Source organism: Populus trichocarpa, chromosome 11 (genome assembly GCF_000002775.5).
Source record: "Populus trichocarpa isolate Nisqually-1 chromosome 11, P.trichocarpa_v4.1, whole genome shotgun sequence".
Classification (NCBI taxonomy): domain Eukaryota; kingdom Viridiplantae; phylum Streptophyta; class Magnoliopsida; order Malpighiales; family Salicaceae; genus Populus; species Populus trichocarpa.
The window spans coordinates 1,754,910-1,769,735 of NC_037295.2; the positions used below are offsets into that span (position 1 = coordinate 1,754,910).

General features: G+C 38.4%; 3 protein-coding genes and 1 long non-coding RNA gene across 5 annotated transcripts; 2 read left to right on the plus strand and 2 right to left on the minus strand.

Annotated features, from left to right (window-relative positions):
* Positions 1-1,578: 1,578 nt before the first annotated feature.
* On the minus strand, positions 1,579-7,812 carry LOC7484267 (uncharacterized). Its single transcript, XR_002976758.2, has 9 exons — positions 7,677-7,812; positions 7,170-7,248; positions 6,897-7,091; positions 5,799-6,010; positions 5,510-5,665; positions 4,490-4,572; positions 4,074-4,165; positions 2,874-3,531; positions 1,579-1,945 (listed from the first exon to the last, which is right to left on the minus strand). It is a non-coding gene; the product is annotated as an uncharacterized LOC7484267 (long non-coding RNA).
* On the plus strand, positions 1,802-3,645 carry LOC7484551 (myb family transcription factor IPN2). The gene is made up of 6 exons (XM_002316562.4): positions 1,802-1,964; positions 2,142-2,218; positions 2,313-2,370; positions 2,531-2,597; positions 2,714-2,783; positions 2,908-3,645. The coding sequence occupies exons 1-6, from the start codon at positions 1,802-1,804 to the stop codon at positions 3,253-3,255; spliced, it is 783 nt and encodes a 260-aa protein (XP_002316598.1). The 3' UTR covers positions 3,256-3,645.
* Positions 7,813-8,948: 1,136 nt separating the features above from the next.
* Positions 8,949-11,379, plus strand: LOC7485422 (uncharacterized). The gene has a single exon (XM_002316563.4). It carries the CDS (start codon positions 9,228-9,230, stop codon positions 10,893-10,895), a length of 1,668 nt encoding a protein of 555 aa, XP_002316599.4. The 5' UTR covers positions 8,949-9,227; the 3' UTR covers positions 10,896-11,379.
* Positions 11,380-11,729: 350 nt separating this feature from the next.
* On the minus strand, positions 11,730-14,826 carry LOC7485528 (coproporphyrinogen-III oxidase 1, chloroplastic). Of its 2 annotated transcripts, XM_002317163.4 has the most exons (8): positions 14,095-14,821; positions 13,937-14,012; positions 13,619-13,713; positions 13,364-13,447; positions 12,533-12,620; positions 12,303-12,427; positions 12,103-12,201; positions 11,730-12,002 (listed from the first exon to the last, which is right to left on the minus strand). In XM_002317163.4, exons 1-8 carry the CDS (start codon positions 14,635-14,637, stop codon positions 11,934-11,936), a joined length of 1,179 nt encoding a protein of 392 aa, XP_002317199.4. In that variant the 5' UTR covers positions 14,638-14,821; the 3' UTR covers positions 11,730-11,933. The 2 variants fall into 2 exon arrangements, with proteins under 2 accessions (XP_002317199.4, XP_024436885.2); XM_024581117.2 differs by lacking the exons at positions 11,730-12,002; positions 12,103-12,201; positions 12,303-12,427; positions 12,533-12,620 and adding an exon at positions 13,005-13,256 and having other exon boundaries at positions 14,095-14,826.

The following is a 14,826-nucleotide window of genomic DNA, read 5'->3' on the forward strand; positions in this document are numbered from 1 at the left end:
GGATGAAAATAAGCAATAAAATACATAAAGACTAGAATTGACAAATAATAAAAAAAAAAAGACAAACTTGTGCTTTCTTCGGAAAAAGAGAGAAAAAAGGCAGAACAAAAAAAGAAACAATCATCGGCGACATACCATCCATCATCCACTGCCATGTGCCATGTCATCGAGAAAATAACATGATAATACTTCTAAGAACACAGCGAAAGGGCAAGTTCGGTCTCCGAATGGCGTCACATGTGCCACCGACGTGCAAGCTTGTAATGAGCATGCACAAACAACTTTGTCATATAAACTATTTTAAAGTTCTTGAAAAAAACTAAATAACTTGCGGTCAAATTAACATCTAAAAAGATCAAATTACCTCTACTCTACAATCAAGGCTTCTATTTTTTCACTAAAGGGTAAAATAACATTTTAATGTAACAATACATAGTACTTTACTATATCTAATACTTCTGTGAATATTTTATGTTAATAATTGGATTGGTATACAGATGAATTGCATATTATAATTAGTAAACCGTACAGAATATTTGAAAAGGAAAATATTCTCCCATGATCATGACATCACAAAAGCAAGCAACTATTATTATCTGGGCCACATCAATAGTACTGTGCATTTTCCTCCTGTATATATATATATATATATTATTGATTGAATCATTCGTTAAATTATTCTTTTTTATCTCCCCCTTAAAATATCGAAAAACTGGCTGATATTTTTTAATAATAATAGAAAAATAATTAGCAGTGTTATTTATTATCTAATATATGTATTTATAATAATAAGAAAAACCACATAAATTAATTTAACATCAAATAAGTCATAAAACAAAAGTTACAACAGATTTCGATAACATTACCCAGGTTTTACCAGGTATACTTCCACTCAGAATTTCTTAAACTCGGCCGAGAAACACGTCTCGGATCAACCTCCGAAGTTGAGGAGGTCTAAGAACATATATCATCCCCACATTGAATTCATATATATTAATTTGTTGTGCCTCGTTTGACTACTACGTCTCATATCTATATAATTCACACTAGCCACTCTAATTTTCAGATTTTTGTCAATCATGAACAGTAAACAAGTGAATAAGATGGATGATCATTGATGCCATAAATTATTTTATATATTATATCTAAATAAGTCTTGCTTTTCAAACATCAATTTTGTAGGTAATGATAGGACATTAGATCAACCAATATAAGATTCCTGGGTCTTTAATTACTACTAGTACTTGTAAAAAGTTAATAAAGAGCCCGTGAATTTTGCTCCCTCTAAGTTTACAGGATACCAACATGATTTTTACTCCCATTAAACAAAACAGAAGATGAGAATATATAATTAGATGGTAGGGTCTCCTCGACCTTTTTCCACAGTTTTGTTGGTTTATGAATTTAACAGATTGACCTGGATCGGTTTAAAACAATTCAAAACAATAACGTATGAAGATTTTTTTATAAACAAAAGTTAAAACAATGTTTTTTTTAAAAAAAATCAAACTAAATTTTGACCGAATTGATTAAGTTATAAATTGAGCCGTCAGGTTAATATGATCAACTCTCACTTGGTTTAATTTGAAACTATGTTTTTTTAAACAAGCCTATTTTCCAGGTTGACATGTCGGATCGATATGTTTTGGAAATATGTGATGATTTATACATGGCAAATCTAATAATTGATGTCTAGATGAATTCAATACGCAGATTATTTCCTGTTTTCTCCCTCCCTCACTCTCTATATATATAGCATTTGTTCTCATCTCATGGCACTGCAAACAATTTGCACTCCAACATGCCCTCAGCACTGATGCAAACACATGATAGGGAGCCACCCTGCTTTCAAAGAGAAAGCAACCATCTTCTGATCACAACAGACCCCAAGCCTCGTCTCCGATGGACTCTCGAGCTTCATGAACGATTTGTCGATGCTGTCACCCTGCTTGGAGGACCAGACAGTAATTAGTCATCAACTCTTCTTCTCACTATATATATATATGCTCAAGAATTCATCACGCATGCATGGAGTATTATATATATATAATAATCTTGTGTCACTGACTGTTAACTGACAATCTGCCTGAATCCTCACCTTGTTTCTCCTGCTTTCTTTTCCATGTCTGAACCCAATCTAGAGGCCACACCTAAGGCCATTATGAGAATTATGGGAGTTAAGGGTCTGACCCTTTATCACTTGAAGAGCCACCTTCAGGTTAATTTCTCCTTCATTTCTCTAGATTTTCAGCTACACATATCTTCCCATCTTAGGATATCTTATTTCTGTTACTTTTTGACTATGAACACAGAAATTTAGGCTTGGAAAGCAACCACAGAACTATCTTAATGAACAGGCAATTAGAGATGGTAAGGAACTAGGGTGCCATCATGCCTCCGTTTCTGCTTACTAGTCTATATATCCTTCAATTCCTGCTGCTAGTCTACTTCTCTTCTACAATCCTGCAATTGGAAGCTTGTGGCATTTGTATTGGTATGTAATCTAATTCAGTCTCTCTCTTTTTGGCAGCAACTGGTCATCTAAAAAACCTACAGGATGCTGCTACAGCCAGAATCTTCGGTGATGGCTTGAACAAGTACGTATATAAAGGCAACTCAGCCAGTGTTTTCTACTCACAACAGTTTCAAGTATATTTTAGACCATGGAAACTATCATCATTTCATTCATAGGTTTCCTTCAACATTTTATCAGGAACATCCACCGAAACGAAGTGCTTGGAACGCAAATACAAGCACAGAGGACTTTAGATGAGCAATTAAAGGTAAATCCTAAGAAATTACAGAAAACCTTAAGGCTAGTGACAAAAATTTCAAGTTCTCTGTCTTAAAAAGGGGGGGAAAAAGCTCCTTACCTTTTCGAGTATTCTGTTCTCATTGTCCTAATAGGTAAAGCACCACCTTCAAAAGAGAATTGATGCACAGAGAAAGTATATGCAAACAATTCTAGAAAACGCGTACAGAACAGTCTCTGCAGAAAATAGGCTTTTTGATGATCAACGAGTTGTATCAGAAATGGGCAACATGAAAGAAATAGTTTCTGCTTCAAACTTTCCACCTATACAGGACTTGCAAACTTATGGGGATCATTCTCATGATGGATTTCTGCCAACTGATGATAGCATGAGTAGCTGCACAATCCCCATGATTTCATATGATAATATGCAGCTACAACATATAACATTAGCACCATGTCTAGCATCAGAAGAGGAGCTACATCAAATGTCTTACAATTGATGGCTGCACGCTCAAAGCTTCATGGGATTAATTATATTCGTTTCTTCACAGATACTATTCAGCAAAAGCGAGATCATGCTCCCAATTTGCTCTTCATTCATTCCAACTCTAGTAATATCATAGTTAGAACATTCTAGGAACGTTTTTTCACAAAGAACCAGTAGCTGCATATGATAAAAGAGATCCTTTGTGCACTTCTTACAAGAACAGTGTTTTTCCTTTAGCAGATATCACATCCCACTACCAGAAAGGGGATAAAATAACAATGATCTGATCCTGCAAATAATGCATGAATGGACTATGGATCAGAAAGCACACTGGATTGTTAATTATAGGATCATCTGTGACTAGATATCAAAGGCATGTTATAATGGTATTTAGAGTTACTTAGTGTGTGAGGGATTGTGTGATTGTTAGCATTCAAACATGTTCTCATCCTACCGTTTTCAACTACATCAAATTTTTATGGCAAACACAAAACATATCTTAGGTGTTCTCCAATTTTCTTTTCTTTTTGTCTTTTTTCTATAATAAATCACACAAATTTCAACACTGATTCCGACTGCCAGACTGGTCAATTACCACCATTTTCAACTGAACAACAATCAATTTCATGGATTTGTCTCATGCAGACTTTAACTCAGGAAATGGAGCAATAACTCATGCCTAAAGACAAAATGAAGAAAAGATAACAGCAATTTATAGATGCGCTACTTGATTATAAAAACCAGCTCAAAATTCACTAGACATTGTGCTTGCAACTGGGACAACACGTATGATGAAGCCATAGCAAGAATTATATGAGATGAAGAGGTTACCTTGCATTTGTGCCAGCACTGCAATAAAATTGAGAACCATCATAGTTCCACTTGGGAAGCTTTGAAGGATCACTAACCGGACCAGAAAGAGTCTTTACATAAAAAAAAATTTTAAAAAATTATTTACATTAGATTTACTAAGGGTGTTTGAGAGTGTGGCAGCGATTGTTTTTTAAAGTGTTTTTCATTCCAAAACATATTAAAATAATATTTTTTATTTTAAAAAAATAATTTTTGACATCAGCATATCAAAATGATTTGAAAAACATATTAATTTAAAGCAAAGAAAAAAATAAAAAAAAATTTAAATTTTTTTGAAAGTACTTTCTGATTGCAGTATCAAACACTGCTAAATTAAATAGAAAGCTTAGACAAGAAGAACAACAATGACAAAATCGAAGCATAAAATTATATACCCTTGCTTTGCTCCTCGTATCCATTCCAGATCCACCAATCCTCTTCAAGAATTAAACAAAAGCATAGGTTACTCGCTTGCTTGCTTGGTTACAAAACACAGCAAACCAAACCATATCCATCAGCAAAAAGCAACAAGACCAGAGATTAGCCATGTTAAACTATCATAAAAACTTGACATAACTCCAACCTCCATGGAAAAATTAAGAACATGGGATCATTTCAGAAATCATATCAATCCCGTTTGTTTTTAATCAACAAACCAAAGATAAACTTACTGATTAGAAACAAACAGGATTCAATTAAATATCAAGCTTGGCTTTACATTATTAATGACCAGAAAAAAAACTAATTAATTTAAAACAATTGCCTCCAACTATGAAAGTTTCTCCTTAAAAAAATATTTGTTTAAACAACAAACAGCAGTGACATCTGGTGTACTGATAATGAAAGGCAACCAGGAACAGAACATAGACACCTACAACAACTGGCTCAAAAGTTCAAGTAAATTGCTGGATAGGCTAGATTCTGTATGAGGGCATACCAAACTTCACATGAAAAAAAATAATGGTTAGTCAACATATTAGCAACACTTGACATAAACAGTTAAAACCAATTCATAAAATGGTGGAGAATAAACTGTTTATTGCAGTGACAGATAGGTTGGCAGCAGGACCAAATAACAAACCAGGTAGATTTGGGTGGACTTTCCATCTAGATCACAGTCCAGCCATCTAGCGTGGAGTTTTGAGCACATTCAAACCAATTACCAATTCATGTAGGAGATAAAATAAGAGTACGTCTCTTAAGTTAGAATCACTTCATAGCAGTACAAAAATTGACAGTAATATATATAATATCATCAGCACTCTAATGTACCAAAGGAGAAACTCATGATAAGAGCATGTGGCACCCTTGTAGAATATACCAGATTTCAAGATTGGAGAGTTTCTGTTACATTAAAAAAAAAAAAAAAAAGAATGTGTACCAAAGATGCAATTCAAGATCATGCCTCAACTTACCAGTTATAGCTGCCAACGATGAACCTCCACAGGTGACATGAATGACATGCTGATCAGCCAAAGCATCAATCACTGCTGGTATTTTCTGACATTGAATTGAAGAATGGCCCAGCTGAACATGTCCATCAAACCCCCACGAAAGTACTTGACCTTCATCTGATAACACAAACAAGAATCAGAAATAGTAGAAAAGGCTACACAATCTAAAAAGAGGAGGAAAGAATAAAGAAGAAAAGGGAACGAGAGTTGCAGTTGCTGCTGTAACCATGACGTTCAGGAGTCACTTTACCAGTCAAGGCAAGACAGTGATATCCACCACCTGCTATCTGAATGATACAAACATCTTTGAGGCTAGGAATTGGTTTTGGTCTCCAAGCACTGACCCTGTCACCTCTTCCAAGTTCACAGACACTTTATTTATGTTGTTTTTGTTCCAGCAATAATGGATGTTCAGTCAATGTTGAAAACATGACAAAATGCATCAGCTGTCACACTGGTTAACTGCCCAAAAAAGGTCTTGACAAATTTAAATCAAACTCGGCAAACAAAAAGATTCCACAGCATCTTGAACACGATGAGACACGATTTTCATTAAAATTGAAGCATTCACCTCGTCTTTCTTTAAAGCATAGCCATCTATTACCATAGCAAATTCACAGAACAAACCTTTACATAATAACAGTGCCCACAAAAAAATAGTGCTTTTGTGACAGAGGAAACTATCCACTCTACTCAAGCCTTCACAGAAAGTGCCTAGTACAGTAATTGATGTTGTCTATGAGCAGCCAGGATTTTAACACACTCCAAGGACAGGAAAGTGCATAAATAAAACTCTGTAAGAACATATAATTGGTACTAATGGAAAACAAGATGAGGGGCATACGCCTGCACAGTTTTAGCCATGTGCAACATAGGCAGCAATAAAATGGAATGACAGAATTTAATTCAGCGTAAGTTAACACAGAATCACAAGGAAGGCCAAAATCACAAATGTAATAAAGTAGAAGCAGTGAGAAACATAAAATTTTGCACATCCCTAGATAACCTGAATGGCAAACGACAGTTCATGTAACAGCCTAAGATGGCAGCAGCCCTTTTGAATTAACCCGAGAAGCATGAGACCACATGACTACAGCTGTAGTGCCATCCTTTATCTCAAGTCTTACAAATACAAGATTTTCAGTAGATAATTCATAGGTTGTTCGACTAAACTAAAAAATATATATTATTCTTTTTTCTTTCCTCCAAACACTAAACAACAATTGGTGCATGATATTGCTCCATAAAGCTCCTTCGCTACATTTTGAAAAATAAAACCGATACTAGCATCTAAGCAGGAATATAGAAAAGAGAGAGAACATCCTGCAAACAAAAGTACTATCCTCACCTCCCCAATTCCAAACCTGCCCCTCCTCTGCCAGCACCATTCTGAAAAAATCATCGCAAGACACAGCAGCCACAGGCACCGGAAATGCCTTTACTTTGCAGAGTATACTAAGTCCACCCCCTTCATTTGGACCCTGACCAGGGCCAAGGCCTAATCTGCCATCTCCTTCTTCTCAACCCGAGGTATAAACTTCCCCTGTTTCCATAGTAGGAACCAGATGAGTGACAGCAAGCAAAAGACAAAATATGAACTAATGTACGAGGAAGTCTATACTTGGCCAGGTATGAGGAAGTTTGATTAATTAATCCTTTACGGATTGGTTGTAACTCCTTGATCTCCTCATGCGTTTTCTCTTCATAAGAAAAACAATTGAATTCCCAATTACAACAAGGGAATGACATCTCAAATAGATTAATGAAAAGATTGCATTGCTAAAGGGAAAGAACTATGTTCACACACGTGCACCAAAAAGTCAGCAAAGATATATCCATTAATCATTACTATCATATAGAGTAGAACTTCCCAATCCTGTATCAGTTGTTGATAACATTGTAAGGTGATCCAAAACTTTAGGATTTAGATAGAGAAGTGGACATGGGCTCATGGAAGGGTTAAACACAGAATCCCCAAGTAAAGCAGCATAAAAGCCAATCAATCAGTTGCAATTTGCAAACAGGTAAAAGATACGTGGAAAATGTATCTCCTAAGCATATATAAACTGCAATTGAGATATACAAAAGGTTGCTACTTGTTTGCATAAATCAAGAAAAGAATGAATACCTGAGTCAGTGATGGCAGAAGTATGTATGCCAGAGTGGAAATGTAGCGTGTTTTTCCATCCCAAGAACCTTCCACCAGTCTAGGGAACAGTTCTCTATGATACATGCCCCAATGCACCGAAACCACCGTAGTCCATAGCCCCTGCAAACTTTATGTCAGAAAGACATCCTTAATGTGCTTCTTTATCTCAGAATCATTTTAAAGAAGGAAAAAATATTGCAACGGAAGGAAATAGATGGAGGGATGTAGTAATAACCATGCAAAAATCTGGCCAGTGGAAGTGAGGGCAACAGAACGAATGCCACCCAAAGCAATAGAGTGAACGGAATCCAAAAAAAGGTTTGGAGTAGGAAGAAAAGCAGGATTCTCATGTACAAAGCCAAGACGGCCTCCATCCCCCTTGCCCCGTATCCAAAAAAGACCATCAGCAAGAATTGCCAGTGAAACAGAAATGCCCACGGCCCACCACAATCACTCCCTATTTGTTGCCATTGTCAACAAGTTGGCCAGTGGTTGGAGAAAGAGCGAAAGAGTAAGGCAGTAGCTGGAGATGGGTGGAGCCTTATCTATTCGATGCCACCAACAAGTTGATCAGAGGCGCCTCTGCCCAGGAAAAGAGCTCTGACAGGCACTTTGCTTGCGGTGGATAGTGAGGAGAAGTGGCTGTTGAGAGTAAGGCGTTGCCGTACAAGACAACTATGCAGCAGCAGCAGCAGCATAAGATCATCACTTTCACTTTCCTACATATTTGCCTTACAAGACAACTATGCAGCAGCATCATCATCATATCATCACTTTCATTTTCCTCCTCCTACTGATGTTGCTGTCCCTATCATAACGTTGGTTGTTTTCTGCTGTTTTTGATTGCTGATGAACTTGTCATCGTGATACAACCGCATTTTTTAAAATTTCTTAAGGTTTTTTGTGGGATGAAATTTTTTTTTATGAACATCTATCTTTATTGTTATATTATTAAATAAAATATAATTTAAAAAAAATTCGAAGTGATTGAATTAAATCGAGTCTATAAACGGGTGTGTATTTAAAAGGGATTAATCCAAGTAAATTCATTATACTGTTGTCAAGATATTAGTAAAAAAAAACAATAGCATTTTGATTTATTTTTTTAAAATTTTCTTACTGTTTGAAAACGTGTTAACATTGTATGCACGTACTTTGACAAAACTTTTTTTACATGTTAAAAGGGTTGTTCGCGGCAACCTTTCTAGTGTTTTACTGATAAAGGGGTGACAATGATATTGTCCGGTGATGATTATAAGTAGGATAAAATTGAAAATATTATAAGAGATGGCCTTCATATTATATTTTTGGGGTTAAATTGAAATTTATAAAATCCTTAATATTTTTAAGGAAACAGAACGAGAGATAAAGGAGTCGGTTCGGTCAGGGATCGAACCGGCATCGAATCAGACAGTCGGCGGTCGGCGGACACTTTGTTTTGCCCCCAGCAGCAGCAAAGCCAGCACAGGCATAGCGAGGCATCCTCATACAGCATCTGCAAGCGTTGAGAGCAAAGAGAGAAGAAGGGAAATGGAGATGGAGCAGCTACTGAGCATGGGTTTTCCTAGTGAATTGGCGGCTCAAGCTCTGGCCGCCACCGGTGGCAAATCAACAGTGAAAGCCACCGAGTGGATTCTCTCCCAAACATCTCATCCTCATCCCAATAATAGCCCAAATGGATCATCATTCCAGCAGCCAAAACTAGACCGCTTCTTTCATTTCCCATCATCAAAACCAAAACAAGAACCCTCCTCCCCCTCCAATTCCCCCACCCAAACAACCACCGCACCACCACCACCACCACCTCATCATCAAGTACTATCAGCCCAAACTCCTCCCCCTTCTAAACGTCCCAAAGTATTCGCTCCATCACCCCCCTCAAATCCACATAATCATACTATCAGCAATGATGAGCCCTTGGCCGAACGCATGCGGCCTCGCACCATTGATGATGTTATCGGCCAGGACCTCCTTCTTTCCCAAAACTCCCTCCTCCGCTCTGCTATTCGTTGCAGCCGCATCCCTTCTATCATCCTCTGGGGCCCACCTGGAACTGGTAAGACATCCATTGCTCGTGCCATTGTCACTTCTGCTAACTCTCAGGGCTCTTCCTCCTACCGTTTTGTCTCTTTGTCTGCTGTTACTTGTGGGGTTAAGGATGTTAGGGATGCTTTTGAGGATGCTAGGAAATTTAAACTCAAGAATAGTAAAAGGACTGTTCTTTTTCTAGATGAGGTTCATAGGTTTAACAAGTCCCAGCAGGATTCTTTCTTGCCTGTTATTGAAGACGGTACCATTGTGTTTATTGGGGCCACTACTGAGAATCCTTCTTTTCATTTGGTTACGCCATTGCTTTCTCGCTGTAGGGTTCTCACGCTTAGCCCTTTAAAGCCTCACCATGTTCAAACCATTTTGAAGCGCGCGGTGAATGATCCTGACAAGGGATTGTCCAAGAGCTTAGGGAGTTTGAGAGTTGATGTGAGTGAGGACGCTGTTGAATTTTTATCCACGAATTGCGATGGTGATGCACGTGTGGCGTTGAATGCCTTGGAAATTTCTGCTGTAGCTGCAGCTGCCCGAGTGGGAAGTGATGGTGATTTGAGGTTGGCCAGTGTTGCATTGGATGATGCCAAGGAGGCGCTTCAGAGCAAGCATCTTGCTTATGATAGAGCAGGGGAAGAGCATTACAATCTCATCAGTGCACTTCACAAGTCTATGAGAGGAAGTGATGCAGATGCATCCATTTATTGGTTGGTGAGGATGTTGGAAGGAGGCGAACAGCCTCTTTATATTGCGAGGCGTTTGGTAAGGTTTGCAAGTGAGGATGTTGGCTTGGCTGATCCTTTAGCACTTAACCAGGCTGTTGCTTGCTACCAAGCTTGCCATTTCTTGGGCATGCCTGAGTGCAATGTGATTCTTGCTCAGTGTGTAGCTTACTTGGCTTTGGCTCCAAAATCCATTTCTGTCTATCGAGCAATGGGGGCTGCACAGAAGGTTGTTAGAGAATCTGTTGGACAAAACGAGGGAGTGCCGCTTCATTTGAGAAACGCGCCTACCAAGTTGATGAAAGAGCTTGGGTATGGGAAGGACTATATCTACACTCCTGATAACCCCACCGCAAACCAGAGCTTTTTACCACCTTCACTCCAGGGCTACAAGTTCCTTGATTGGCCAGCCAGTAATGCCAATAATGGATAAGAAATTATTTGATCACCACCGTAGATTTTGGAAGCCAGCAGCCAATGACCATTAGGAGCTAGTTCTGTTTTTGGTTGTGGGTGTGCGCTTGGTAGTTTTTGCTATAAAACTCTGCTGCTGTTTTGTTAGTATTCCGAAGCCATGATATTTTTGGAACTGTTAAGAGACATGGCTTAGAAGAGCATGGGAAAATCCAATGTATTTGATGATCGTAAACTATGAAAAGATCAAGATTCTGCTTAGAGTGATACCTGGAGTTACTATGTTTTTCTGTTTGCTGCTTGGAGGTTCTATAGCTGATGTTTCCATTTTAGATTTCCTAAAATAGAGTAGTGGCAAGGAAGCAAGTCAGCAACTATGCACATAGCATTAGACAACTCTTATGAGTTATAAATGTATAGAAGCTTTAGCACAGGGGTTAAAGAATCATCCCATTGCAGTACTGCAAACTCCTTTTCTATCGATTATCATTAATCTCCCTGAATCTTTTTTTTCTTCTTTGGGAAATTTTCAGAGGAGTTCCTGATAATGTTTCAAGGAATAGTTGATCGATGTTAAGAGCTTTAGGGCATGCTGAGATTACATCTTCATTCTGATAATGTTTCTGATAAAATTTGTACTCTCTTTTGGGACAGAACATCTTCATTCTTCACAGAGAGTTGAAAAAACTCTTTAAGTTTTGGTATGTCCACAGACATGATAAATAGAAACCAGGAAGCCATCTCCCATCTTAGGGGTTCACTTCCAAACTATCATAGCTAAGTAAATTCCACTCCAATTAATTTTGTTTTTTACGAGTTCCAATATGGAGAAAGAAAAACGAAATCAGAAAGATTGGGATTGAAATGCATATTATAGATCCTCTTATTAACTTCCATCGTCGATAGATTACACAACTGGATGCTAAGTTCTAATTCCGGCAGCAAAACCACTTTGCTAAACAAAATACAAGCTTACAAGAAATGAGAAGGGAGGAAACAAATACGGGGAAAAAAAGGGGAAACCTCAAATGAAACATTTTTTAAAAGAAAAGACAAATTAGATCCATTCTTTTGGGTTGATGCAAGCATCTAATAACTTCCACTCCTCACTTCCCTCTTCAGGTTTCTGCAAAGAAACAAGGAAGCCTCTTGCCGTCAGTTCATAATCTTATACCCCCTAATCATGCATATCAAATAGTTGCGCACAAAAGTTCTTGGAAACTTACATGATCATATTCCCATCGTGCAGATAGTGGCAGAGAAACAAGAATACTTTCAATACGACCTCCTGTCTTCAATCCAAATGTCGTACCCCGATCATAAACCTATGGGGAAAAAAGCAAGTGAGAGAACATTTAAGGCTCAATATAAAAGAGCTTTTTATGTTAAAATTTCTGTCTAGATTCTCCAGAACTAGTTTTGGTACCAAGTTGAATTCTACGTAGCGTCCTCTTCGCAATTGTTGCCATGCTTTGTGATGATCTGTGAATGGTGTGTCCTTCCTTTTCTCTATAATGGGAATGTATGCAGGTACCACAGAATTTGCACACTCTGGAGTTCATAAAAACATTGCATAAATTAGTAAAATTGGAATTCACGAGAATTAGGACTTTTTTCTTGATAAAACCACAAAGACATGTTAGCATTGCAAAATACCAGTGGCGAAGGATAGAAGCATCTCCTGATCATAGTCATTTAGATCATCAAAAAAGATTCCTCCAAGCCCTCGTCTCTCACCTCGGTGCTGCACACAGCATCAATAGTCAATATGAGCCCAAATACATAAGGTCATTATAAAACAAGTCTCTTCCAGCTTCTTAGTCTACTTCAGCAGAAGATTAATACAACCTTATATGTTGTGCAGCCTTTTAGCAGAACGAAGGAAAAAAAAATGCACAGCAAGGTTATAGATACAAATTCATGGCCTGCAGGAGCTAAACTCTAGTCCAACCACTTTCACCAGCAGACTCAAAATCAATCTATCAATCAGGTATCCATTACAAAGAAGTCTAGAAAAAGCCATTTAAGCAGCTTGGCTATTCAGGTAAGGAACTGCCGCAGCACTTCAAGCATCAATGGCAGGAAATTTTCCTTTTAAGTTTGAAACAGCCCCATAAATGAACAAGTCTGAAACAATAGCTGTCAAAGCTATGCTTTATTCTCTTATCCAACCAGACCTGTCCATTTCATTCCACCTCACAGTTTACAAGTTCAAAATGCACAAGTTAAATGTGTGAGAAAACAGTAGCCTCAGCAGATCCAGTGGCACACAAACAGTTAACTCCCCCCTCTCCCTTTTGTGCATGCAAACAGTTAAATTTTTGCCCCTTTTGTGTAGGGTGTTGGGGGAATGGGGGACAATTGCAACTAGCCAGCAAAACTGAAATAAGGAAAATATTGCAAACATAAACTTCAAGAACCAGAAACCATGCATCAAGAGAAATACACCATAGTACTATAATTTAAGCACCTAAAACAGACACGTACCTTGATATAGAAATAGTCATCACACCATTTTTTGAACCGTGGATAAAAGGTAGGATCAAATTTGTCACAGGCCTTTTTTTGAGTCTACAAACGTGTGGTAAAATTTAGAAACGTAACAGACAAATTAAATCACCAAATAAGTAAGACAGAAATGAAACTAGGTATTTCACTTATCCATATCACAATGCAGACCATTGGAAGCAAGATATGATATCACAAATAGAACCAGCAATGCAAAATTGAACATTTATTTACCGAATGGAAATGCTTAACATCCTCATCAAAGATATAAGCAGGAGTCAAATCAGTCCCGCCCCCAAACCACCACTGCCTAGGTGCCCCAGGAACATCTTCACATAAAGCCAACAAGAAAGCCAGTTTGACATTAGTCCAAACTAGTAAATTTTTTCCAATTCATTCTTCTAAGAACACCAACAATAGAACAAAAAAGAAAGGGCCAAAAAGGGTAACATTTGCAATCCAATTCAAGAACAAAAGGGTAACTTATGCAATCCAATACAAGAACAACGGAGCATGGAGACGAAATGTCAGAGCATTGGGCATAAGTAATACCTTGAGGAGCATCCGTCTCGAAGTATCGATAATTGAAATGCAAAGTAGGCGCAAATGGGTTCTTGGGGTGCAAAACCTGAGAAAAAACTAATAATTGATGTTAATAAAACAGTAAAACCGATGAAAAAAATTGAAATTGGAATGGAGAAAGAAATTACAGAGCTGATGCCAGCAGCGAAAAAAGGAACAGGGCCAGGCTTTTGATCAGCAGGAGCAGCCTTAGCAGCCCGATAAGCTTCAGGAGGCATGACTCCATAAACAACAGAGACATTAACCCCGGCTTTCTCCCAAACGGCACCGTCCTGCAAGACCCTGCTGATACCTCCTCCACCTCCCGGTCTCGACCAGACATCCTCCTTGAACTTGCCTCCTTTATCAACAGCCTCGATGGCAGCACAAACGCTGTCCTGGGCGTCCCTGATCATCTTCTCGAAGCGGGCCCTCACGTCAGCCCCTTCTGATTCACGAAGAAATGTAATGGGCCGCTCTGTCTCCGGGGTTTCTTTCTCGATGGAGACTGCAGATCGAGTCATGTTGGGTTTGTTGGGTTTGAAGCGTAATGATGAGAATTTCTTGGTATAGGGATGGAAATAACAGCTAGTAGGCGAAGGAGTTGAAGTGAAAGATGAGGAGGAGGAGGGAGGGATTGGAAAGAGATGATTGAGAGAAGAAGAAGCGGAGAGAGTAGCTGTAGGAGGCATTTGTGATTTCTTCAAACTGCTACTTGCTACAACTCTTCTTCTTCTTCTTCTTCTTCTTCTTCTTCTGCTGCTGATGCTGCTGCTGTGCTGACCGGTGGAAAATATAAAGGGCGACAGCTGGGAAGAAGAACCGGAGAAAGGAGAAAGGAAATCTGGAAATGAGATAAGGCTTGTTTTTTGCCCATTGGT